General features: G+C 55.1%; 4 protein-coding genes across 5 annotated transcripts; 3 read left to right on the plus strand and 1 right to left on the minus strand.

Annotated features, from left to right (window-relative positions):
* Positions 1-940: 940 nt before the first annotated feature.
* LOC117653131 (fibrillin-1) lies at positions 941-10,371 on the plus strand. Its single transcript, XM_034398538.1, has 17 exons — positions 941-1,028; positions 2,519-2,776; positions 2,857-3,093; positions 3,164-3,434; positions 3,519-4,082; positions 4,157-5,995; positions 6,112-6,336; positions 6,472-7,075; positions 7,161-7,534; positions 7,602-8,520; positions 8,597-8,783; positions 8,859-8,973; positions 9,045-9,181; positions 9,259-9,398; positions 9,481-9,583; positions 9,677-9,819; positions 10,201-10,371. Exons 2-17 carry the CDS (start codon positions 2,743-2,745, stop codon positions 10,369-10,371), a joined length of 6,063 nt encoding a protein of 2,020 aa, XP_034254429.1. The 5' UTR covers positions 941-1,028; positions 2,519-2,742.
* Positions 10,372-11,094: 723 nt separating this feature from the next.
* LOC117653019 (uroporphyrinogen-III synthase) lies at positions 11,095-12,526 on the plus strand. Its single transcript, XM_034398356.1, has 4 exons — positions 11,095-11,395; positions 11,473-11,676; positions 11,766-12,025; positions 12,098-12,526. The coding sequence occupies exons 1-4, from the start codon at positions 11,224-11,226 to the stop codon at positions 12,263-12,265; spliced, it is 804 nt and encodes a 267-aa protein (XP_034254247.1). The 5' UTR covers positions 11,095-11,223; the 3' UTR covers positions 12,266-12,526.
* Positions 12,334-19,690, minus strand: LOC117653016 (ubiquitin thioesterase trabid). Of its 2 annotated transcripts, none has more exons than XM_034398353.1 (11): positions 19,355-19,690; positions 18,234-18,843; positions 17,892-18,118; positions 17,578-17,803; positions 17,186-17,467; positions 16,901-17,097; positions 16,542-16,812; positions 16,220-16,464; positions 15,915-16,132; positions 15,686-15,834; positions 12,334-15,607 (listed from the first exon to the last, which is right to left on the minus strand). In XM_034398353.1, the coding sequence occupies exons 2-11, from the start codon at positions 18,422-18,424 to the stop codon at positions 15,529-15,531; spliced, it is 2,085 nt and encodes a 694-aa protein (XP_034254244.1). In that variant the 5' UTR covers positions 18,425-18,843; positions 19,355-19,690; the 3' UTR covers positions 12,334-15,528. The 2 variants fall into 2 exon arrangements, with proteins under 2 accessions (XP_034254244.1, XP_034254245.1); XM_034398354.1 differs by having other exon boundaries at positions 19,637-19,659.
* A 383-nt stretch (positions 19,691-20,073) lies between these two features.
* LOC117653018 (transmembrane protein 53) lies at positions 20,074-23,285 on the plus strand. Its single transcript, XM_034398355.1, has 4 exons — positions 20,074-20,479; positions 21,078-21,285; positions 21,388-21,732; positions 21,811-23,285. Exons 1-4 carry the CDS (start codon positions 20,253-20,255, stop codon positions 21,982-21,984), a joined length of 954 nt encoding a protein of 317 aa, XP_034254246.1. The 5' UTR covers positions 20,074-20,252; the 3' UTR covers positions 21,985-23,285.
* The last annotated feature ends 214 nt before the right edge of the window (positions 23,286-23,499 follow it).

Genomic DNA, 23,499 nt, shown 5'->3' on the forward strand with positions numbered 1-23,499 from the left:
ACTGTACAGCGCACGGCGTGGCGCGGCCGGCGGGGCGCGATCCCTGCGATCATGCAGATAGGCTAGGCTAGTCCTAGGCGACCCAGGACCTCATCGAGATAGGGCTCTGCAGCTTGATTCCGAACAGTGCCCCGGTCGCTGTCTCTCTCGCTCCCATAGGGCGCCTCATCAGTGCGAGAGACAGAGCGACGAAGACACTGTCCGGAGTGCGGTGTGGGAGATGGTGGGAGCGAGGCGGGGCTAGGCAAGGACCCGGCGGGTCGCTGGCCGATGCCTTGCCGATGCGCCGCGCCGCTGCGGTCGTGGCCGTCGTGGCGTCGGTCCGGCGTCCATCACCTGTGCTCCCTGGACCGAGAGCGCATTGCGGCGGCCGGGGGAGGGGCAGGGCGGCAAGGCTCAAGATTGCACGGCCAAAAATGAGCGCTGCGCCCTTGGCTGCGCCTGCACTAGTGGGCCTGCAGCCTGCAGCCGCGTGGAGCTGATCGGGCTGCAGGAATGCCCAGGCCGGCTGGCGGGGCTATCGCCACATCGGCATGCACCGCATCGCGGTGGCGGCCACCAGGGCCTCCACCAGGGCCACGGCCTGCAGCACGGTTTTGGTTATGCGCAGGAAGCGCAACCCGGAGCCGCCCAAGAACCGCTACCTGGTGGTGCTGTACTCCTGCATCGCCGGCTTCACGCTCAAGGACCCCGCCGTGGACCGGCTGTACTGCAGCCGCGGCCGCTGGGTCGGCCCGCAGCCCGTCTGCATCTCCGCGGGGGGTGAGTCGCACCGTGCCTGCTGCATTGCACCTTGTTCCCAGGCGCCTCCTGGAAGGTCGTCTTTCAAGCCGCACACCTTGCAGGCGCGCCGACGCCCAGGCCCGGGGATGACGCCGAGGCCGAGGCCGGCGCCGAGGACGGCGAGCCCTGCGAGGACGGCGAGGACGCGACGCTGGGCTGCGAGCACGACTGCCGAGTGGTCCGGGGCCGGGCAGTGTGCCGCTGCTACCCTGGCTACCTCCTCGGCGCCTCCAACCGCTGCACTGGTCTGTATACTGTTTGGGGAGCACTCTTCTCGCGTCCTCGAACGCCCCGGAGAGCATTACCCCGCGCGGAGCGTCCCGTTCGTCCCCCGCCCTGCCCTTCCCGCGAGATGGCAATCTCCGGGGCCCACCTGTAGGCCCACCTGTAGGCCCACCTGTAGGCCGGCGCGTTGAGATGCTATCTGCGCGCAAAGTGTCGCTCGCGAGGCGCTCGACTGCGCTTGACGCCTTGCAGGGGCCTATCTTCATGGCGACTGTCGCGCAGCGAGACCGCGCCGGTTTTTCTCGCACGGGCGCAGCGGCCGTCTCACATGAACCAAAACACAATTTTTAGCCATCCGTCTACGTTCTGATCAAGTACCAAACGGGTGTTGCCAGTCGCAGGAAGGGGCGAGGCCTCGGCAGTGCCGCGGCCGACAGCGCCGAAGTGGAGGCAGCGCAGGATCGCCGAGGGAAACGTCCGATATTTGAAGTCCACATCCGCGGCCTCCCCTTCCCCCATTCCTTTCCGCCTGATCCTCGAGGGAGATGAGGGGAGTCCCAGCCTGCCCCGGCCCAGCCGACTCAGCTGGCACGTCGTGGCGCGGCGTGGCACGCACCGCAGCATGTGGCAAAACGATTGCCATAAATTCTGACACTGTTCGCACGCGCGGTCTGCCGGCCTGCCGGCCAGCCGCCCCAGCCTCAGCCGACCGCACCGCGTTTATGGCAGTTGGCGTAGCGGGGCGCTCCGGCTTTCATTAATTAAATTTACACGACGCGACAATGATTCACTGCGCGGCGGCCCAGGTTGGAGGTGCCGGCCGAGGCCGAGGTGCGGACCGAAAGGCCCTCCGGGGCGCCCGTCTGGGTAGGCAGTCCCGTAACACAGCCGTGTGCCGCGGCACGACCAAGGCCATTTCTGTAGTGATGATACCATTTCGCGAGTCAGTGAGGCCGTTTCGCGAGTCAGTGAAGCTATTTTGTGCCCGGCTGGATGTGTTTCTGAGCTCCCCGTTGTGCGGCAGACGTCGACGAGTGCTCCGTGGACAACGGCGGCTGCGCGGCGCTCTGCCACAACACCCCCGGCTCGTTCCGCTGCGCCTGCGAGGAGGGTCGCCGCCTGGAGGCCGACGGCGTCCACTGTCGGGGTCAGTGCAGACTCGCCGCTCGCATCACAGCATCACAGCCTTGGCACGGCGTGGGAGAGGAGAGGACCCCTTCTCTCTTTCTACCAGGGTCGCAGGGCGGCTTTTCGGCAGCTTCATGACTTAACCGCCTTTCAGGAGAGCTGGGGCCTGGGACTCGCTTGCAGTCCGCTGCGCCGCACGCGCCGCCGCACGCACGCACCCTGGCTGCACCCGCTTCCTCCACGACGCTGACTGCATGGCGTACAGCTCTCGCGGTGGAGGTCGAGGGCTAACGCTCGCACGGCTGCGGGACGCTCGGCCCTTTCCACTGTTGGCTTTCCGGTGCCTTCCCCCTGTGACGGTGAGGCGGCCGCTTGCTTGCAGACGTGGACGAGTGCCTGCTGCGCAACGGCCACGGCCCCTGCCAGGACACCTGCAGCAACACGGACGGCGGCTACCAGTGCTCGTGCGCGGGGCTGCCGGGCACACGGCTGGCCGCCGACAACCACACCTGCGAGGACGTGGACGAGTGCGCCGCGGACAACAACGGCTGCTCGCACACCTGCCTCAACACCATCGGCTCGGCCTTCTGCCTCTGCCCCGAGGGCATGGTGCTGCACTCGGACTGGAAGACGTGCGTCGGTGCGTAAGAAACCTGGGCACGGGTTCAACTACCAGTTCGGGCTGCTAATTTCTTCTTTTTTTTTGTGGCGGTTATGCAGACGTGGACGAATGCCAGGACGCGGCGATAGCGGCACGCTGCCCCAACGGCTGCACCAACACGCCGGGCTCGTTCGTGTGCAACGAGGGCGAAGCGCCTGCCGCCAAGGAGCCCGCGGACGGCGCGCCCCGCGACGAGGACGACGACGAGGACCGCGAGGACGAGCACTCGCCCAAGGACAAGGATGCGCGGCAGTGTGAGCCCGGATACCGCCGCGACGACGCGGGCGTCTGCAAAGGTGAGCCTCAACGTCTTGCCTCACGGTGGATCGCGGCGGAGGCGACCCCTCACACGGTGACTCTGCGCAGACGTGGACGAGTGCTCGGAGCAGGACACGCAGTGCTCGCACGAGTGCCTCAACGAGCCGGGCTCCTTCTCCTGCTCGTGCCCCAACGGCTACGACCTGGCCGAGGACGAGGCCACGTGCGAGGACGTGGACGAGTGCGCCGAGCCGGACCACGGCTGCTCGCACTCGTGTGTCAACCAGGTGGGCAGCTACCGCTGCGAGTGCCCGCCGTCGTGGGCCTTGTCCGGGGACCAGCGAACCTGCAGCAAGGAGGAGGGGTGCCAGGACGCGGGGTGAGTGGAGTCCTGCGGGAACTTTGTCGTCATCTTCCTGTCCCGCGGCCTCCACGAAACTTGACGTCCCTGTTGTTGGTTCAGCTGCTCCCACTCGTGCCTCGTGGTGGAGGGCCGACCAGCGTGCCAGTGCCCCGGGGGGCTGCACCTGTCCGACGAGGACCCCCGGCGCTGCGTGGACCTCGACGAGTGCGCGGCCGGCAACGGCGGCTGCTCCCACCAGTGCGTCAACGAGCAGGGCAGCTTCCGCTGCCAGTGCCCCGACGGCTACTGGCTGGACGACGACGAGCGCACGTGCGTGGACGTCAACGAGTGCGAGGAGGACAACGACGTGGATGGCGGCGGCGCGGCTGCGTGCAGCGACCACTGCGTCAACACGGAGGGTAGCTTCTTCTGCGGCTGCCCCGAGGGCTCTGTGCTGGCCGCCGACAAGAAGACGTGCGAGGTGGCGCACGGCGCCGACCGCTGCCCACAAGACCACGGCTGCTCTCACGCGTGCGTCAAGGCCGCGGACAGCGGGGCCGCCGTGTGCGAGTGTCCGGCTGGACTGTCGCTCGCGGCGGACCTCAAGACCTGCCAGGACGTGAACGAGTGCGAGGAGCTGCGGCCGTGTGAGCAGCACTGCGTCAACGAGCTGGGTAGCTTCAGGTGGGTGCGGCTCGAGCGGTCTTCAGCAAGGTCCTGTGTGATGCTCATCTCGTGTTGCTGCTGCTGGCTTGCAGGTGCTCCTGTTCCCCGGGCTTCGCGCTCGAGGCGGACGGCCGGCGCTGCCGCGACGTGGACGAGTGCATCGAGGCCGAGACGGAGGAGTCCCGGTGCTCGCACGAGTGCGTCAACACGCCGGGAGCGTACCACTGCGAGTGCCCCGCTGGCCATCGCCTCGGCCAGGACGGCCGCACGTGCGAGGACGTGGACGAGTGCACGTCGGTGACGGCCGAGGGGGATCCGACGTGCAGCCACGAGTGCGTCAACGAGCCCGGCTCGTTCCGCTGCAAGTGCCCCGCCGGGCTGCGGCTGCAGGGGGACGGCCGCTCGTGCGCGGACGTGGACGAGTGCCTCGAGCCCAACCACGGCTGCTCGCATGCCTGCGACAACTGGGTGGGCAGCTACCGGTGCACTTGTCCGGAGGGTCTTCAACTAGCGGCGGACGAGCGCACCTGCGAGGACGTGGACGAGTGCCTGGGCGTGGAGCACCGCTGCTCCCACGAGTGCGTCAACCAGCATGGCGGGTATCGGTGCGCGTGCCCGAAGGGCTTGGCCCTCGGCGCGGACAACCGCACCTGCGAGGACGTGGACGAGTGCGCACAGGCCAACGCCGTGCGCGAGGACCCCGTCGACGCGCCCTGCCAGCACCGCTGCTTCAACCTGCCGGGCTCCTACCGCTGCGAGTGCGAGGACGGCTACCGCGCGGACCCGGAAGACGCCACCAAGTGCCTGGACGTGGACGAGTGTGCCGTCGGCAACGGAGGCTGCTCCCACGAGTGCCGCAACCTGCCGGGCGGAGTGGAGTGTGTGTGTCCGACCGCCTTCGCCATGCAGCCCGACGACCGCACCTGCCTGCCCCACAACGGCTGCCTCGTGGACAACGGGGGCTGCGCGCACGAGTGCCACTTCAACGGCACGCTGTACTGCCTGTGCCGCGAGGGCTTCGCGCTGGACGCGGCTTCGGGCCGGCTCTGCGAGGACGTCGATGAGTGCGCCGCGGAGGACCACGGCTGCGCCCACCACTGCATCAACACGCAGGGGTCCTTCCGCTGCGAGTGTCGCCACGGCTTCGCCTCGCCGCCGGGCCGGCCCCACGACTGCACGCCCCTGACGACGACCGCGGCCCCTGGTGACCCCTGCGCGGACCGCGGCGGCTGTGCCCACAGCTGCACGGTGGTGTCGGGCGGCGCGCGCTGCGGCTGTCGGCCCGGCTTTCGCCTCAGCGAGGAGGACGGCCGCACCTGCGAGGACGTGGACGAGTGCTTGCAGAGCGACGACGAGGACGACGGCGACGCGGGCAGCGGCCGGCTGTGCGCGCACGCTTGCGTCAACACCCCTGGCAGCTACCACTGCACGTGCTCGCCGGGCCACGCCGCGCCACAGGACGACCCGCACGCCTGCGAGGACGTGGACGAGTGCGCCACGCCGGAGCGCGGTGGCTGCTCCTACGAGTGTGCCAACACGGTTGGCAGCTACCGCTGCACCTGCCCGTCGGACCACCGCCTGCTGGCCGATGGCCGGACCTGCGTGCCGCTGCTGCTGGACCACTGCCTGGACAACAACGGCGGATGCTCGCACCGCTGCCGCAGCACCCCGCACGGCGCGGCCTGCGAGTGTCCAGACGGCTTCCACCTGGACCCGGCCAACAACAGCACGTGCCTGGACGTGGACGAGTGCGCACTGGACAACTTCGCCTGCTCGGACGAGTGCGTCAACACGCAGGGCAGCGCGTACTGCCTCTGCCCGCGTGGCCTGCACCTCGCCGACGACAACAAGACCTGCGAGGAGGTGGATCCCTGTCGCCAGAACAACGGTGGATGCTCCCACAAGTGCGTTACCGACGACGAGAACAAGAGGTAATGTCAACGCAATCATTTTCTTCAATTTATTCCGCATATGGTGCAAATGATGTCGGGCCGAGAATTTTTTTAACGTCCCACAGAGTTTATACTTTTATACTTTGTCCCCGCAGCTTGGCGCGCTGCTCGTGCCCGCCGGGGTACCGCCTGCTGCCGGACAAGCTGGTCTGCGAGGAGGATCGCTGCTTCACCGACAATGGCGGCTGCTCCCATCACTGCGCCAGCTCGGCGGGGGCCGCGACGTGCTCGTGTCCGGAAGGCCTTGCGCTGCAAGACGACCGCAAGACCTGCCTGGCGACGGACGGCTGCACCGCGCACAACGGCGGCTGCTCGCACGCGTGCGTGCTCGTGGCGGGCGCGGCGCAGTGCCGCTGCCCGGAGGGCTGGCTGCTGGACGACGACGCCAGGACGTGCCGCCCCAAGGACCCGTGCGACATCGCGAACGGCGGCTGCTCCCACGCCTGCGTGCTCAGGGCGGGCTCGCGGGACGCGCAGTGCCGCTGTCCGGAGGGCTGGCTGCTCGACGACGGCGGCAAGACTTGCCGTGTGCGCGACCCCTGCGCCGCGGACAACGGCGGCTGCTCGCACAAGTGCGCGCACGCGGAGGGCGTCGTGTCGTGCTCGTGTCCGCGCGGCTGGGAGATGACCGGCGACAACAAGACGTGCGTCGCCAGCAAGGGCTGCGGCCTGGACAATGGCGGCTGCTCGCACACGTGCGTCGAAACCAAGGACGAGGTGGCGTGCAGCTGCCCCGAGGGCCTGGTCCTGGCCGACGACGGCCTGCTCTGTGAGGTGGAGTCGTCCCCGGACGACCCCTGCGCCGACGGCAAGGCCCGCTGCTCGCACAGCTGCGTGGTGGTCCTGGCGGCGGCGCAGTGTCGGTGTCCTCCCGGCCTGCGGCTGGCGGCGGACGCCAGGACTTGTGTCGAGCTGCGGCGCTGCGACGTGGACAACGGCGGCTGCTCGCACATCTGCCGCACGCCCTCCAGCGCCGACGGCAACGTGACGTGCGCGTGTCCGCCGGGGAAGCACCTCGGCGACGACGCCGCCACCTGCGTGTCTCAGCGCAGCTGTCTGGTGAGTAGCTCGGGGTGAATGTTTCTCGGGACGGTTCCACAGTGCAGGCACTGGGGCTGACCTTGTCACCTTGTGCGTCCCTTAGATGGACAACGGCGGCTGCTCGCACGACTGCGCCGACAGGGAGGACGGCGACGTGGAGTGCGCCTGCCCGGAGGGCTGGGACTTGGACGAAGACGAGCTGGGCTGCCACCGCTTGGAGGGCGTCGGCCAGTGTGGCGAGGACAACGGCGGCTGCTCGCACAACTGCTCCATCTCCTCGGCGGGCGAGCCCGTGTGCTCGTGCCCCCCAGGCTACGCGCTGGACCGGGAGGACGCCGCCACCTGCAAGGACGTGGACGAGTGCGCCGCCGAGGAGGCGGACTGCTCGCACATCTGCGAGAACACCCCCGGCAGCTACCGCTGCTCGTGCCCGGCCGGCTTCCGTCTCCAGGACGACGACGTGACGTGCAGGGACAGGTAGGTTGGCGGCCGAAGTGGCGGTTATTCGGATGCCGACGGCCTCGCTGACGGTGTTGTTCTCCAGGGACGAGTGCTCGGTGGGCAACGGCGGCTGCTCGCACTCGTGCACCAACACGCCGGGCAGCTTCTCGTGCGGCTGCCCCGCCGGCCTGGCGCTGGACGCGCAGCGGCGGTCCTGCGGCGACGTGGACGAGTGCAGCCGCGCCAACGGCAACTGCTCCCACCTGTGCATCAACATGCACGGCAGCTACCGCTGCAGCTGCCCCGTCGGCCTGCGCCTCGCGCCCTCCGGCAGGGACTGCGAGCGGCCCCAGCCCTGCCCGCGGGGGTGGCGGCCCGTCACCGCGGAGCGCCCCCTCGACGAGGACGAGCAGGACGACCAGGGCCCGAAGGGAGAACCGGGCTGTGAGGACATCAACGAGTGCGCGGCCGACCACGGATGCCAGCAGATTTGCATCAACACGCGGGGGTCGTACCGTTGCGAGTGCTTTGACGGGTACCTCCCCATGGGCAAGCGCTGCGTCGGCTTCGGCGTGACCATGCCCCCCTCGCCACCACCGCCCCCTCCGCGGACGACCGCGGAGCACGCCACCAGCACCATGACGGGCACTACTGAGCGCACAGCGCCATCAACTACATCTACCACCACCACACACTCCACGACAACCTCAACCACCACAACTACTCCGGGGACGCCAGTCAGCTCGGAGAGCACCACCCAGATGGTGCCCACCACCACCATGTCGACGATGGCCCCGTCGACGACCTCCGTCGCTACCATGGCGCCCCCCACCAGCCCATTCCCTCCGCCCGCACTGCCCCCATCCCCGTCCACGGAGGCGCCCCTAGACAGCACCGGGTTCCATATGACGTCGCCGAAGACGCCGCGCTTCGCAGTGCCCACGTCGTCCAGCACCGTGACGTACAGGGAGTCCGCCACGAGCGAGGACGAGCTGGTGGTGATCGAGTCGCGTGGCCACAAGGTGAGCTTTCGGCCGAGCGGTAGTTTGTTTGTGGCCCTTCGTGTGGTGCATCTTGACGAAGGTTTCTGTTCGGCAGGGCTGCCCCGCGCTGCCGGCTCCTCCCGGCGGAGAGGTGCGCTGCCCCGGGCTGGGTGCGGGGCCCGTGTACCCCTTGGGGGCGCAGTGCTCCTTGCGCTGCCCCAGAGGCTACCACTTGTCCGGACCTCTGACCAGAGTCTGCCTGCCCAGCGGCCAATGGAGCACGCCGTCAGCCGCGTGTGTCGGTGAGTAAACGACGTCCACGACAGAAAGCTTGTCTCAACCGAAACCTACTATAGGTCCAAATCGGTTGTCCACAGCCGCCCCGGCGCCCTGGATCCGCTGCCCGCCTGCCATCGACGTGGAGGTGCCGGCGTCGCGCGAGAGGGCCGTCGTCAACATCCCCCGGCCGGCCTCCAACGTGGACTGGTGGAGGTAACCCTGCCTCCTTGAACTGTACCACGGTCTGCATGTAGTGGCGGCACACTGACGACCTCCCTTTACAGGCACGTCGAGACCGTGCCGGTGTGGGGCAAGCGCCTGTCCGCCGAGCTGGGCCCGGGCTCCTACACGGTGTCCTTCATCGCCACCAGCCCCGTGAGCAACGCCACGGCGGCCTGCTCGCTGGCCATCCTTGTCCGAGGTAAGCGCCTGGCGGGGTGGTCGCCCTGCCCGCATGCTGCCTGACCCTGACGGCCTTGCTGTCCGCGCTGTCCACAGACTTGGAGAAGCCCCGCGTGTGGCGCTGCCCCCTGTCCTTCGAGGTGCACCTGTCCGCCGGCGAGCTGTCACGCGCCGTGTCCTGGGTGGAGCCTCACTTCACCGACAACGTCGGCGTGGAGGCCGTGTTCCGGACCAAGGTACCCTACCCACTCCACCTCATGCCACCGCACTGCAGTTCGCGCAAGTAATCGAAACGCTCTTTCGCCCCTCCGTGCGCAGGACCCCGGGACTCTCTTGGCGCCGGGCCTGCACTACGTCACCTACCTCGCGAGGGACGCGGCGGGCAACAGGGCCAGCTGTCACTTCAGCATCGGCGTCAGAGGTGAGGTTTGGGTTTAGACTGGACTCATTCAAGCCCTGGTGAGGCCGAAGGGCTTGTAAACACAAGAACACTCGTCACCGTGTCCTTCCGCAGAGTCCACGTTCCCCTTCACGAGGAGCGCCCAGCGGAGGGTGGGCTACCACAACTACCAGAGCTACCATGCGCACCACGCCTACCACGCGCGGCCGGCGGACAGGGAGCCGTGTCCCAGAGGGACGACGCTCAGGCGGCAGCCGGTAAGCCCCCGAGCAGCGTGCCGTGGCTCTGTCTCACGCCGCTCAAAGGACTGTTGCAGAACTGTGGCGCCCTGTTGCAGTCCGGGGCCGTGCGCTGCGTCGCCGCGTCCTCTTCGGCGTCCCCCGCGCAGGCGTGGCCGCCGGGTCGCCTCTGGGCCGGGGGGCCGGCCGTCAGGCACGTGTCTTCCAGGACGTCCTTCTCGTGGGACCTGCCGCGGGCGACGCCCAGCACGCCCTCGCCGCCACCCTCGCCGCCACCCTCGCCGCCGCCCACCGCGACGCCGCGCGACTCCGTGTTCGAGGAGAGCGTGGCGGGGGCGCAGGCCGTCACGACGCGGCGCCTCGAACGTGAGTCCCTAGGGCTGTTCGAGCTTGGCCTAGCTTGGCCCATCCGGATGGGGGCTGACGCCGCTGACGCCGTTGACGCCTGTTGCAGGACACCGCGTGCGGCACCACCACGGCATGGGCACGGCCTGGGAGGAGCGCCGCCGCCGCCTCGCGCAGTACCACCTGGACCAGCTGCGGAAGCTGGACGTGCGCGAGTGTCCTTGAAGGACCTGAAGGATGTGCAGCGAGTCGCAGTGCGAGCACCGTGTGATAGACTGTCAATGGCTGGAGTCTCATTTCTAACAGTGCTTCATTGCTCTGTCTCTCTCGCGCTTGAACGGGATGCTTCATGAGCGCGAGAGACACAACGACGAAAGTGCTGTTGGGAATCAGCCTTCAGGAACCAGCCCGTCAGCTCGGTACCCCCGGATGCCAGACGGGGTTTGATGTGGCTTTCTCGATGTTATAGTGCAAAGTGGAGCCAAAATGCCGCGGTTCAAAATGAAAGAATGAACATGAAAGTTACTGTGGGTTTGTGAGGAAAGGGGTGCCCCTTTTCATGGTAGATTTCAGAGAAGCATTCCAAGGCCCGCAAGTGCCTGCCACCGATTTGATTGATTGAAAATAAATGTTAAGCTCTTTAAACTTAGAGCTCTGTGCGTGCTGCGGTACATTCTGTATGTATCGTTAAATAATCTTGCTGTAATGAAAGTGTACAGGTGTGATGTGCCATACTACCTCCCACTGCCATAAATAGAATAGGGATATGACGATAGTGTATGTGTTGAGACAGCATTTTGTGTATTAAATGAATGAAACCGACTCCGAATAAAATTACTACTGCCATTCTTTCCAGTCATTGGTCGATATCTTACCACTTGTATCGCGCGGCAAGGCAAGCGTGACGCTTTAAATTGTGACGTGCTACCGCTCGCTTCTCTTTTGTTTCCGATTGAGTTTGTGTTGTTTATTTTGTTGGGATAGGTTAGGGTGCCTTTGGTCGTGGCGTCTGCTAGTGCCAGTCTGAGGGTTTGCTTTGCGTTTTGCAAGTAAGCGTTGTCAGGAATTCCCCATGAAATGAAAATATTGGTGCTCAAGGCACCAAAAGAAACTGCTGAAGATGGTGACCCCTATGTCAATGCATTACGGAATGTGGGATTGGATGCTGACGGGCTTGAGGTGTTGTCCTTTCAATATGTAAACCAAGATTTGTTAAGGGAGAAAGTTTTAGATCCAAAAAACTATGGGGGTAATTTTTTTTAAACAATTTAGTCATTTGTTTTAGTGTAAAAAAAAAGTTCTTTAATTGATGTCTCATATTTATAGGTTTTATTTTTACGAGTCCACGAGGTGTAGTTGCTGTTGAACAATGCCTTAAAGGTACTGAGCTCGGCAGGAATGAGTGGTCGTCTGTGCCTGCCTATGTTGTTGGTGAGGGAACAGGAAAAGTACTGTGGGAAAAGTTTGAAATTCCGAGTGTAGGTCAAGATTCTGGAAGTGCTCAAAAGCTGGCTCACTTCATAAGAAAAGGTTTGACGTATGTTTCAGTGTTCCTCTGTCCTTAAAACCCTTATGTCTGTTTGGTTGTACATGTCATGACAGCGTTGTGATATTTTCAGAACACACGGATGGAAACAGGAAACCACTCCTATTTCCCAGTGCAGATCTTAAACGAAATGCTTTGCAAGAAATGTTAACAGAAGCTGGAATTTCAGTAGATGTTGTAACATCATACAAAACTATTCCTCATCCTCATTTAGAAGCAATTTTGAAAGAAAAGTTTTCCAGTAATGAAGGAAGGCCTGACGTGCTGGTGTTTTTTAGTCCATCTGGAGTGAATGCTGTTCTTTCTCACCCGTCAGATTTGCAACAGTGCAAGGTAGGCATTTGTTCGCTTTCTACTACTCTTTTTAGAAGATGTTTGCTATGACTTTCTTTTTTTCCCTGGTAGGTGGTAGCCATAGGACCAACAACTGAAGCAGCATTAAAAGATAGGGGAATGGTCGTGTTTGCTACTGCAGAAAACCCTTCTCCTACTGGCCTTGTTGAAGCCATTCAAGCTGCCCTGAAGAAAACTGCACCAGAACTACCACATGCGACAGGAGAAGATCTTGGTTAACTTGGTTGAGTGCAGAGGGAAAAGGGGGAGGGACCAATAATGCTAAAGGACTGAAAAACAACAGACAATTGGAAGGTGTGAACAAGTCAATATATATTCTTTCTTTAGTAAAACAAGTCTATATCCTAGCCATAACATTGCTTTTCCTATAAATATTTTATTTTCTGGAACAATTGCAAGATATTGACTTTATGATAAATTTTTCTTAAATATATTTACACATTTTCACAACAAATGGAGCGTCATTCTCCTTTTTTAAAACCAGAACAACGCAAACTTTATCACACAGCGCAACACAAGGCAATTTCTTCCAGTAAGTCAGTTTGGTTTCCAAGTGCCTGTGTTAGCATAAAATCCTAGTACCCTATAATTATAGCATCTTGATATACATGAAGTAGTATAAACAGATGTTAGAAGTTCAATAAGCTACGTAAAATCCTCAAAATTCACACACATCTCATAAGACGGTACAGCGGTACTCAGAGAAGCGGTGCGGCCATGACTAAACCATAATGGGAAACAGGACAAAAACGAAAATTGTCTTGATATATAGTTGATTTGCTCTTTGTCATGTCATGCAGTCTTCTCCTTTGGTCCTGGAGCATGAGACTAGTGCTTACTAGTCTGGAGACTTGTCTGAAGTAAGTTGGACATCCACAAATTTGAGCAGCTTTGGAAAGTCAAGTGCTACCAATATCACCAGTAAAGAAAGCCAAGCCATGCATACAGCTGCTACAGAAAACAACCCTTGGGATAGATGTAATTAAAAAAATTATGAGACCCTCCACTTCTCCCTGCTTACTTTGGGTCAAATAGACAAAACTAGACAATAAATGTGCCTTTTTTAAGTTGTCCTTATTAGATAAATTGTAAGGACACATTATCAGTCCATTTCTTTTTGAAATTTTTGGTGGAAATAAACCATTACAGATTTTCATAAACTTGACATTTTCAGGTAAGAAAATATACCTGAAGCAATAATGATAAACAGCAGTACACTATAACAGGAAAAACGATCATCCCTAATATCATTTGATTGCACCATGTACCAAAGCCTACCCAAGCAGCAGATCTAGGAAATAATTGGCAGCCCTGCTGATTAATCTTAATTTAAAATAAATGTAATGAGTGTACTGAGGACTGCACTCATCAGATTTGGTTAATGTTCGTATCTCTCATTATCAAACTGTCAAGACTCAGGTTGGAAAATGATATTATGTTAAGATCTGTGCTACTTCTCACTTATACTGTATATGAATCACCTGAGAAGAACAATTGATCTTTCATTTATTATAGTGTCCCTTTAAGAACACTTACAAAGTCAGTACATTAAGTGATTAAAAAATAAACTGTACCTCAAACAGCATTCTAGTTTCATGAAATGTAACAGCACCACTCACCCAAACTAGCTAAGTCCCCTTCAAAACTAAGCATAGTTGCTACAATAAAAGAAGGAAATAACACAAGGGTAAAAGAAAAATGCAGTAACCTAATGGGAACTTCACCAAAATTGAGTTACTTCCTACTGAACTAATAGTACATTACAGTTCAAAATCGAAAGGCAGGGTGCACACAGTGACAAATACAAGTTGTTAGAAGGGTAAAAATTATATGATTTAAGGATTAGACTAGATTATTTTCAAGAAAACTTCCAAAATTAGGTGTCTGACTATGTAACCTTCTTCAAGGCACCAGAACAAACTGAAAACTAACACAGATATTGCAAAGGAAAATCTTATTTTCTTATGCAGAAAGACCTCTGCACACACAATAATGGTAAATGATTAACTGGGTTAGGAAAATTTTAATCAATACAATTAAATAAGATATAAATATAAACCAAAGATGAAAAGGTGATATTACCGTTTAGGGAACATACGAGCCTCAGGCAAAACACCAAAACCCAAAAGAAAATAACAATTGTTTCCAGCCCATACATCAGCACGTTTAACGGCTGAAAATATAGAATATGTATAGAATCATAAATAACTGAACTTGCAACTGAAGTAAGTGAGAGGAGGGAAAAACAAACGTAAAAAGGAGAAAACTAAGAGGATGTAGGATACAAATCCGATCAACTGGGAATTCAGTGCTACAGTAACAATGATGAAAACCAAGGGAAGAACTAGGAGGGATAGCAAAAAAGAAAAGAAAAAAAATCCTCTGACTAGACAAAAAAAGAACATACCTTATTAAACAGTGCAACAAGCAACAAAATCAAATTTCAAAACAAGCAATCGAAAAACAAACACTGTATGGGAAAGCAACCTTTGATTTAAAAGGCAGAGGAGAAAAATTCCCATGTAGATTCGATCAATCACAAAGTTACTCATTCAATACTCTCTGAGCATCCTAAAATAATATGCATTAGTACTCAAACAAGAACCGAGTAATCAGTAACAATAATAACCAGGTACATTTTCTAACAAGAATTAACTAGAATATGAATATGTCCTTAGAAAGCATACAACGACCAAAGCTTATTTTCTAAACTCAACACATGAGGAGTTTACAATCCATCACATATACACACACATCACAACACAGCAACAACACAATCACATTAAATGTACACACGAAATTTCGCACCACAATAAGATACTGTGATATAAGAAAAATGTTTTCCAAAGGTAGCACTGTCAACATACATAGGCCATATTTTACTTTCTGATGGTTTCACATTCAAAATGGAGACAAATAATTTTTGAATAACTTCAGAATAGATATTGCTCAAGAAGAGAAAAAATATTGGCAAAATTCCAATAGATATCTCAATAAATATCACACTAAAATTTAGAGTTTCACAAAACTCATTTCAGTAATGCATACCCTTAAGGCAGTGTTCTGGCTTGGCTGTTTCAGAAACAGGTACTTAAACCATGAAGTATGGAACATGAATATGATATAACCCACAGAAGGTCAAAATTTCTCAACTAAGATCCACATGCTCTACCAAGTTTGAGTTGCACAAGAGGATATTTCAAAACTGAAGGTTTATAATGTATTTGAAGTACCAATTGAATTTGTTGTCCTGGATGCCAGATTAAAACACTTCAGTTTGACTTGAGTTTTGCTTTAAATGTCTCTTCCGATTTGAAAATTTATTTTTGGTTTAGGTTTAAACGCATAAAATAGAAGTATTAAAAATGAACTCTTATAAGCTATTTTGACCATTATCTCTTTATATATGTATATTTTAAAAAAAGCTCGAATTCAGATGGTGTTATGTGCTGCTGATACATCACAATGTGATGCTGAATATTCTATTCTTCATCGGAGTCTCCCTCACTTGAATAGTCTTGAACTGGCACAGGTCGTGCAAAAGGTGCACTAGTCATTTGCCTGTTGAGAACAACAGTATTCAGTTTAAAAATGAAGCCAATACATAAGCATAAACATTTAGTAAATTTCAAAACTTACGCAAGTCGTCTGTAGTGATTTAGCCATTCTTCCACCATTTGACCAACTAATATGGGACGTTTACCAAGTGTTTGATGCGCCACTAAGAGACCACTTTCTGTACAGCTCACATCTAACCATTGACGCAGAAGTGCTTCCTCATCGCCCATCTGACAAATAATTTACATACTGATTAAAATGCGAAAAATTGTAGCTGTTATATGTTGTGGGATACTATGTTTTAACTTACCTCATTTTGAGTGAGGAAGTGTACAGGAAGTACTTTTCTTTCACGGTCCATTAAAGGAAGAAAGCTAATATCCCCACAGTCTGAGGCAATGGCTTGACCAACACTGCCAGTGTCAGGTTCCATTGACACCAAAGCACAAAAGTGCCCCCTCGTGTAACCTAAAGCAACTGGAGATCGTGAGCAAAATCCTGGCTCCCATAAGAGTGGTAGATATACCCCTGGAAACAAAAAAATGATTAGTACAGAATATTTGTCAGCAAGATCCCCGCATAAATAGAAAAAAAGGAAACACAAAAATTAATCACCTTCAAATCTAGCATAACCAATGTCCTCTCCTCGGAAACTCTTCACATATTTGACTCCATAAACAATAATAGGCCTTCTCAAAATATGTGCCAGGGTGAAAATATGCAGCTGTTCTAGGGAAGAACCAGGCTGTGAGGCTAATGACAGTAAACTAGCCCAATCATCTTGCCACTGCCCTTCCTCTAAGCTGAAGTGAAGAAGTCGTGCCTGCCCAGTTTCATACTCTTTCCAACGAGGATAGAACCTGCAAAACAGAAAATACAACATTTAAATCCAAAACAAAAAAGAAAGCTGTACAATATTAAAAAGACTGAGACATACACATGGCCACACTGATGTAAACTTTCAGCAAGTGCTCTTCGCAGAATATTGTCTCTATCAAAAACGCCCCATGTAGCTTGCATCAGTGAATCTAAAAGGCAGTCTCCAGCAGAGCGATTCCACAGGGCATACAGCCTTGAGCCCAAATGGACTGTTAACTCAAGGCTCCAGTTGATGACTCCAGGTTCAGCTTCAAGGGTAGCTTGTGCTTCATTGTCTAGCAATTCTTGTAAGAGCTGATCCTGTACTGGAGTGGGTAACTCATCTGTGTCTAAAATACATAAAAAAAAAACATATTTTGTTGATGAGACTTTGCATTTAATCTGAATTAGTTTTAAGCCATTCATCTAATAACAAACCTGGTAAGGTAAATGTAGTTATTTCAGTAACATAATTGCAAGGGAAGCTTCCTTTCCTCTGCCTTAAAGTAGTAGCAACATGCCTACGAATATCAGCGGCTAGGTCAGGAGCAACGTAAGATGGAACACGTTTCATTCCTGAGCCTCCTCCCTCAATTTGGGATAAAAGTTGAGCCAACAAGTCATCACGATGGAATCTAAAAAAAAATCGAAAAGATATTTATATTACAGAATAATCCAAAAGTCTAGGTTAAATACAAAGGCACTCATGAAGCAGTAGCTTACCTTATGGCAAGATGGACAAGAGTGTACCCTACATCAAAAGCTGAGGGGCGATTCAGCAAAGCAACTTCTGAAGCTGTGAGCTGCCTAGCAGGATCACCGCCAGCTGTAAGGTATGCTTCAACTGGACTTGGGTCACCATCAACTACACCCATACATGCAGCCAGCCAGCCCCAGCTGGCCTGACGTCTCAACTGACGAAGTCGCCGTTCATATTCACAATTGTTCAGTTGAGCTTGAATAACACTTTCATTGCTTCCTTCAACTCTTCTTGACACAGATAAACTGAAAACATTTTAAAAAAGAATAAAACCATCAAGTTGACAAGTGGAGCTACAATGAAGCTACAGTTATCATTTACTGAATTATATAAATAGTTGAGGAAGCACCATTACCTTCTTAAAGCGTTGGTGAGATCATCTTGAGGGGAATTTCGTCCATTATCAATGACACTGGGTGATGCCCTTGGGGAGTTTCTTGGAGATAGACGAGGAGAAGAACGACAGGGGTTTGAAGCATTGTTTGGTGCTGGATTATTACACATCACACATCGCTGAGCTTTAGGCCAATTCTCATAGGTACAAATAGAACACGGCCACTTGTATCCTTGCAGGAGAGAAACTAAAAGAAATAATTCAACCATAATTAGAGAAACAAGCATTACTACATGACAAAAATCAATAATTATATTTTTTCATAAACAACTTACTATCTCTATCACTTGGTGGTGGAGAGCTTGAACAAATGCGGACAGATGCAGCTTCACATTGTTCCTTTATTTGAGGAGGTGACTCTGCACGGCCTGCGACTGGTGCATCATTCTGAGCGCCAGCCCTTGCGGGTTTTGGACCATAGCACTGAATGCACCTTCCTGCCCTTTCCCAGTTTAAGTATGTGCAGGCATCACAGGACCATTTTCCATTATTAGTGTGAGAACTGAAAAAAAAAAAAAATCAAATAAAAGTGATTTTATACTCAATTGGACTACTATGTGATTTTGTAACAACCCAAAGGAAGTTATGAAAAATATTAGACAAAGATCCACACAAACCTTGAGTCTCGGAGTGGTCCCGATGCTAAACTTATGCTTCCACTGTTGGATAGAGTGTCCTCTTCATCTTGCAAACGGTAAATATCTTCTCCAAGAAGTGGCTTTGCACCACGACACATAGTGCATTTTAGGGTAGATGGCCAATTTTCGTAGGTACAATACTCGCATATCCACTTGGACGTGTTACTCATTGCTTACAGTAATGGAAAAGAAACAGGAAGCCCTCACTTGAGGAAGGTGACCTGATCTTACATAAATAACACTGCCTAATTTAATTAGACTGCACCATTAGCAAATATTAAGGAAATCTTACTCTCAAGATCCCTTCTAGGGAATATATTTAATGTCAACTATTGAGAGACCACATCAGAAATCAATCCTGCAGACTATAGATGATGGTTTGAAAACAGATTTTGGATTTTGCAGGGGTATAGCAAAAACATTTCTCCTTTGACACCCTGGTTACAACATGATCCATTTGGCCATTTTGGACAGAGTGACAAACACATTGAATGTTTGTTACGATGGTTGCACATACAATTTGGAATCTTGCATATTTCTTTGCGAAAATTAGTTGGCAGTGGCAGGTGTCTAGGTATATGTTTCAGTCCTGAAAACAAAAACCAAAATTATAGAATGTTACAAAAAATTATTTTAAAAAAAATTTATAAAAGAAACCGCATTTGTATCTCTTAGTTTGGAAAATTGTCAACAGACAAGTAAACATGAGAAACAGTGCAAAGAAACAAAATCAATTTGATGATTAGTTCTGGTAATGAGCAAAATTTAAGTGGTCACTGTAACTGAAGCTAGAGACAAAATATCCAGAGTTATTGGGAGATAATAACAGGGACCTACTTTCCTGTGGTTCATTAAGAGGTTAGATATTATGTCCTGACATGGCAAAAAAATAACTGGCACATGCTGTTACTGAATAATTTAAACAAGGCAAATAGACATGTTAAGTTTAACCTAAGTCCCAAGTTACGGATACGAAAATATTGAAACAAATATGGTCACCTAGCAGAAAAAGTACAGAAGGACGACTTCGCCCAGCGAGAATTCGTTATCATGTCAGCTTATTGAACGAGTAAAAACAGTGTTGCAAGACACCTACTTACATTAAATTTGACGCTTGAGATAGGAAGAAAATGACAATGTCAACACACTAATCCAATCCATTACCACAATAGAAACGAAATTTTAGGGATTTGGAAGAGTTCTTTGACGATTGTCCCCCTTTATTCGACACCCTCCCTAACAACTTTCACACGTATGACGAACTAACTGGTTCACGTATTTCAAACTATTTCTAGAAAAGTGCTATCAAGAGGCACGGACAACAAGGTGAAGGGGCCAGATCCTGCTTGAGCAACCAAAATACTTGGCTAGACAATATTTACGTCATACGGTGAAGACTGCCATTTTTAATTTTCACGGCTACCCAGACCCGTGTGTTTACTGGCACTGCAGACTGCACCGCGGGCTCCTGGCGGCCGTGCCTCGTGGGCGGGAAGTTCAAACCGCGTCGCCTGCCTGGCCAACACGGGCGCGCCACTGCGCGACTGCTCTCCGCCAACCAACTTGAAAGTGGCTTTGATGGCTCAACAGATTCATCTTTCGAAGAGCCGCTGATGAATGGGATCTATCTGTGCGACTGCACTTCCTTATTCCGAATGAGTTTTGGGGGTACTTAAGGTACTGAAAGCATTGAGGGTATCGCAGGACTGAGGCACGGACGTTAATCAGTGGCGGTGACGAGGATGGGGCCCTCCCTGGCTCGCCCGGGCTGGGCTCACCTTGGCGCGTTGGCAGCCTTGCAAGGGGGGCCGGCCAGCCTTTGGCCTGCCTTTGGCCCACCGTGGTGGGGGCCGATCAATAGCAGTCCTACCCCACAGCACGGCGCAGTCAGCGAGGCGCGCCCTGGCCAGGCCCTGGCCTCCTCCATGAAGCTCCTCGCCCCGGACTCCATCTGAACGCGGTGTCGGCCGTCGTCGGCCCGCTGCAGCGGCTGCAGTCATGGCCGAGGACAGTGGCAAGGACGGGGACAGCCTCGAGTACTACATCAAGTTCCCCACGCCCTCCTCGGAGCAGCCCTCGTCGCTGACCAGCGGCAGTGTGGTGGACGACTTCGTGCTGGTGCAGAACGAGGCCCTGTCCAAGCCGCCGGCCGTCATCCTGCTAGGCTGGGCGGGCTGCCAGGACAAGCACCTCGCCAAGTACGGCACCATCTACTCCGAGAAAGGGTGAGTGCTTGCACTGCCTGCACTGCAGTGCGAAGAGTGCCGTGTGCCGTGGGAACGTCGCGGGGTCCGGTGTGGGGCCGAGAGGTTGGCGCGCCGCCGGCACTGCGCATGCGTGCCTCGCGCTGCTTCGCCTGCCCTGGCCTGCCGCGTTGGGGACTACGTACTACGTAGACAGGACTACGACTACGGGACGAGGACGGGGCTAGGGCCGAGGGGGCCTCGTTATGCAGGCCTAGCGTCGCCTAGCGTCCCCGTCCACGCGCCGTTGACGTAACCGCAGAGACTGCCACCGCACATTGGCCGGGCGAAGCGCCACGTCCTGGCCGCCCTGGCCGTCATCGTCGTCCTGGCGCTGGTGGCGACGCCTCAGTGGCAGGCACCCCGGGCGGCAGGCACGGCTGGCGCGCTGCCTACGCCGCCCCTGCCGGCCGCCGAGCCCTGGCTGTACCCGGCTGCTGTCCTAGTGCTGCCTCGGCCCGGCCGACATCGATCTGGGGCTACCCCACGCCTAGAGACCCACGCGGATGCTGGTCGAGTGGTCGCGACGGCGCGCTAACAGTGCTAACGCCACCACGATGACGCTCTTGTTGCTGTGCAGGTGTGTGACGCTGCGATGCACGGCGCCGCTCGAGTGCCTGTTCCTGCGGCGCGGCAAGATGCGCGACCTGGGCAAGCGGCTGCTGGATGAGCTCATGGACCTCAACCTCAACGAGCACCCCATCTTCTTCCACGTGTTCAGCAACGGCGGCGCCTACCTGTTCAAGCACGTGGCCATGGCCATGCAGGAGAGGGCCTCGCCGATCAAGGTGAGGAAGGGGACGGGGTGGTGCCGTGGGACTTCCCCAACGCGCCGAACGCTTTGGACGAGGCTTCGCAACTGCCTGACTGACTGTCTGTCTTTGCCGCAGGTGCTGGGCGTGATCTGGGACTCGGCGCCCGGCGAGCGCCGCTTCCGCTCCATGTACCTGGCCCTGAAGGCCATCCTGGAGGCGCGCTGGCCGTGCCTGGGGCCGGGCCCCGGGCTGTGCATCGGCTCGTGGCCGCTGCTGTGGCCGGGGCTGGGCGCGCCGCTGGCCGTGGCGCTGGCCCTGGTCATGACGGCCTGGTGGCTGGCCGAGGTGCTGGTGCAGGCGCTGGCGTCGCTGCGGCCGCAGCCCCTGGACCCGCTGGCCGAGCTGGACAGCATCCCCACCGCCTACACCGGGGCGCACCTGTTCCTCTACTCCCCGGCGGACAAGCTGATCCTCGCCAAGGTGCGTCGCCGGCGGTCACCGCGGCCTCGGCATTGTCTCCGCATTCTAACGTGCGTGTTTGTATTTTTGTTCCGGCAGGATGTGGAGCGCTTCGCCAGCCACCGGCGCGCGCTCGGGGAGCTGGTGACGGCCGTGCGCTTCGAGGACTCGGCCCACGTGCAGCACTACCCCGCGCACCGGGAGGCCTACGCCGAGGCCATCTACGCCTTCATGAGGGACGCGCTCAGCGGACGCAGGCCGTCGCCCACCTAGCCGAGCATGCCGGGGGCGAGCAGCGCGCAGAGCGTGCAGCCTTGCGAGTCGGCCGACATCGTGACGTGGCTTGCGGACGGCCCCCGGGTTGGGCTCTGGCCCTGGGAGGGAAGACCGTCTGGGGACGCGCCTCGGGAAGTGCCTCCCCTCGCCTCGCCGTGCCGGTCCCTGCCGCCCTGCCCTTCTCTGCCCTACCGTGGACCCTTGCCCGAACCTCGTCCGACGCTCCTGCCCTGCTCCGGCTCGGCTCCTGCCCCCCACTGAAAAATCATTGTGTCCTTCGGAACCAGCAATTTCTGCGTTTGCCAAAGTAGCTTAGGACTTTTCGTCATTTTCCTTATCCCCCTGATTTATTGGTTGTGAAATTTTCCCTTTTTTGGACTATCTCCGAGAGTTTTTTCCTTTTTTTTCTGACAATCATTTTCCACATTTTATACATTTTTGAATGCATCAATCCGTGCAGTCGACCCTCTCCCAAACCCACCCCTGGAAATTAAAAATTCCTTCTGTCCGGATCGCTATTTTGTCCTTAGCTTCCATCTTCCTTAAATCCATGCGAGCACTTAATGCCCTCAATCACTAGATTTTGAGATACTGAGCAATGAGATATGAGCAATCTTTTTAATGTCTGGGCATTTACTTTTTGTTTTGATTTGGAAAACGGAAGGAGAGAGTAGCATTAGCAGGAATGTTTGACTCACTTGACATTTTTTTAGCCCCCCAAGGGTATTGTTCTTGGTATCTTAAGTTGACGGGAGTTTTGTGATATTTATTTTGTAGAACACTAGAATACGTGAAACGAGTGTATTGAATAGTTCACGAAAGTTCTTATTTTTCTGTGATTCTTTTTGAGTCGTCCGAGTCCGAGATGCTTGAGTGTGTTTCCTGATTTTATTTCGCCTTTTGTGGTAGATTCAGGAAGGTTAAAAGTTAACACTGTGATACCTGTTGTTGGAAAAAATGAAAGCACAAAGCCAGCCTAACACAGAAAGGCCAAATGTTACGTTATCTTCCCTTATGGTGTGGTAAACTCTTTCCATGCAATTCATTTATAGGAAGTTGCAACCAATCGTTATTAAACCAGTCTCCATTTTAGCTTCCGACTGTTTCATGTTTAGAGACTAAATATTTTTTTCCTATCATAGATAGTGGCACTTGCAGTGAGTTACAATGATTTACCGAGGTCACGCGGTCGACTTGAGCCTTTTCCCAGATCGGGCGTTGAAGAGATTTTAGGTTGCATTGTACAGTCACGAAAATGTATTTAGGCGTGAATAAAGCAAGTTGATGTTGTCCGTTCATTTTCCTCGTATTTTACCTGTTACCTGACAGCCTTTTCGGACATGTTATTGTTATTGTTTTCGTAATCGCATCGCTTCACCGATAGGTGTTGGCAGGCGGTATCTTTTTGATAAAGGGGCAGCAAGCCGGTAGCCACGGCAGCAGCATGGCCTGGCATGGCGCACCCACTGGCGGAACACGCACAAACACACCCCTGTGGAGCCACCCCACGCC

The sequence above is a fragment of the Thrips palmi genome, unplaced genomic scaffold (assembly GCF_012932325.1).
Source record: "Thrips palmi isolate BJ-2018 unplaced genomic scaffold, TpBJ-2018v1 HiC_scaffold_8, whole genome shotgun sequence".
Classification (NCBI taxonomy): domain Eukaryota; kingdom Metazoa; phylum Arthropoda; class Insecta; order Thysanoptera; family Thripidae; genus Thrips; species Thrips palmi.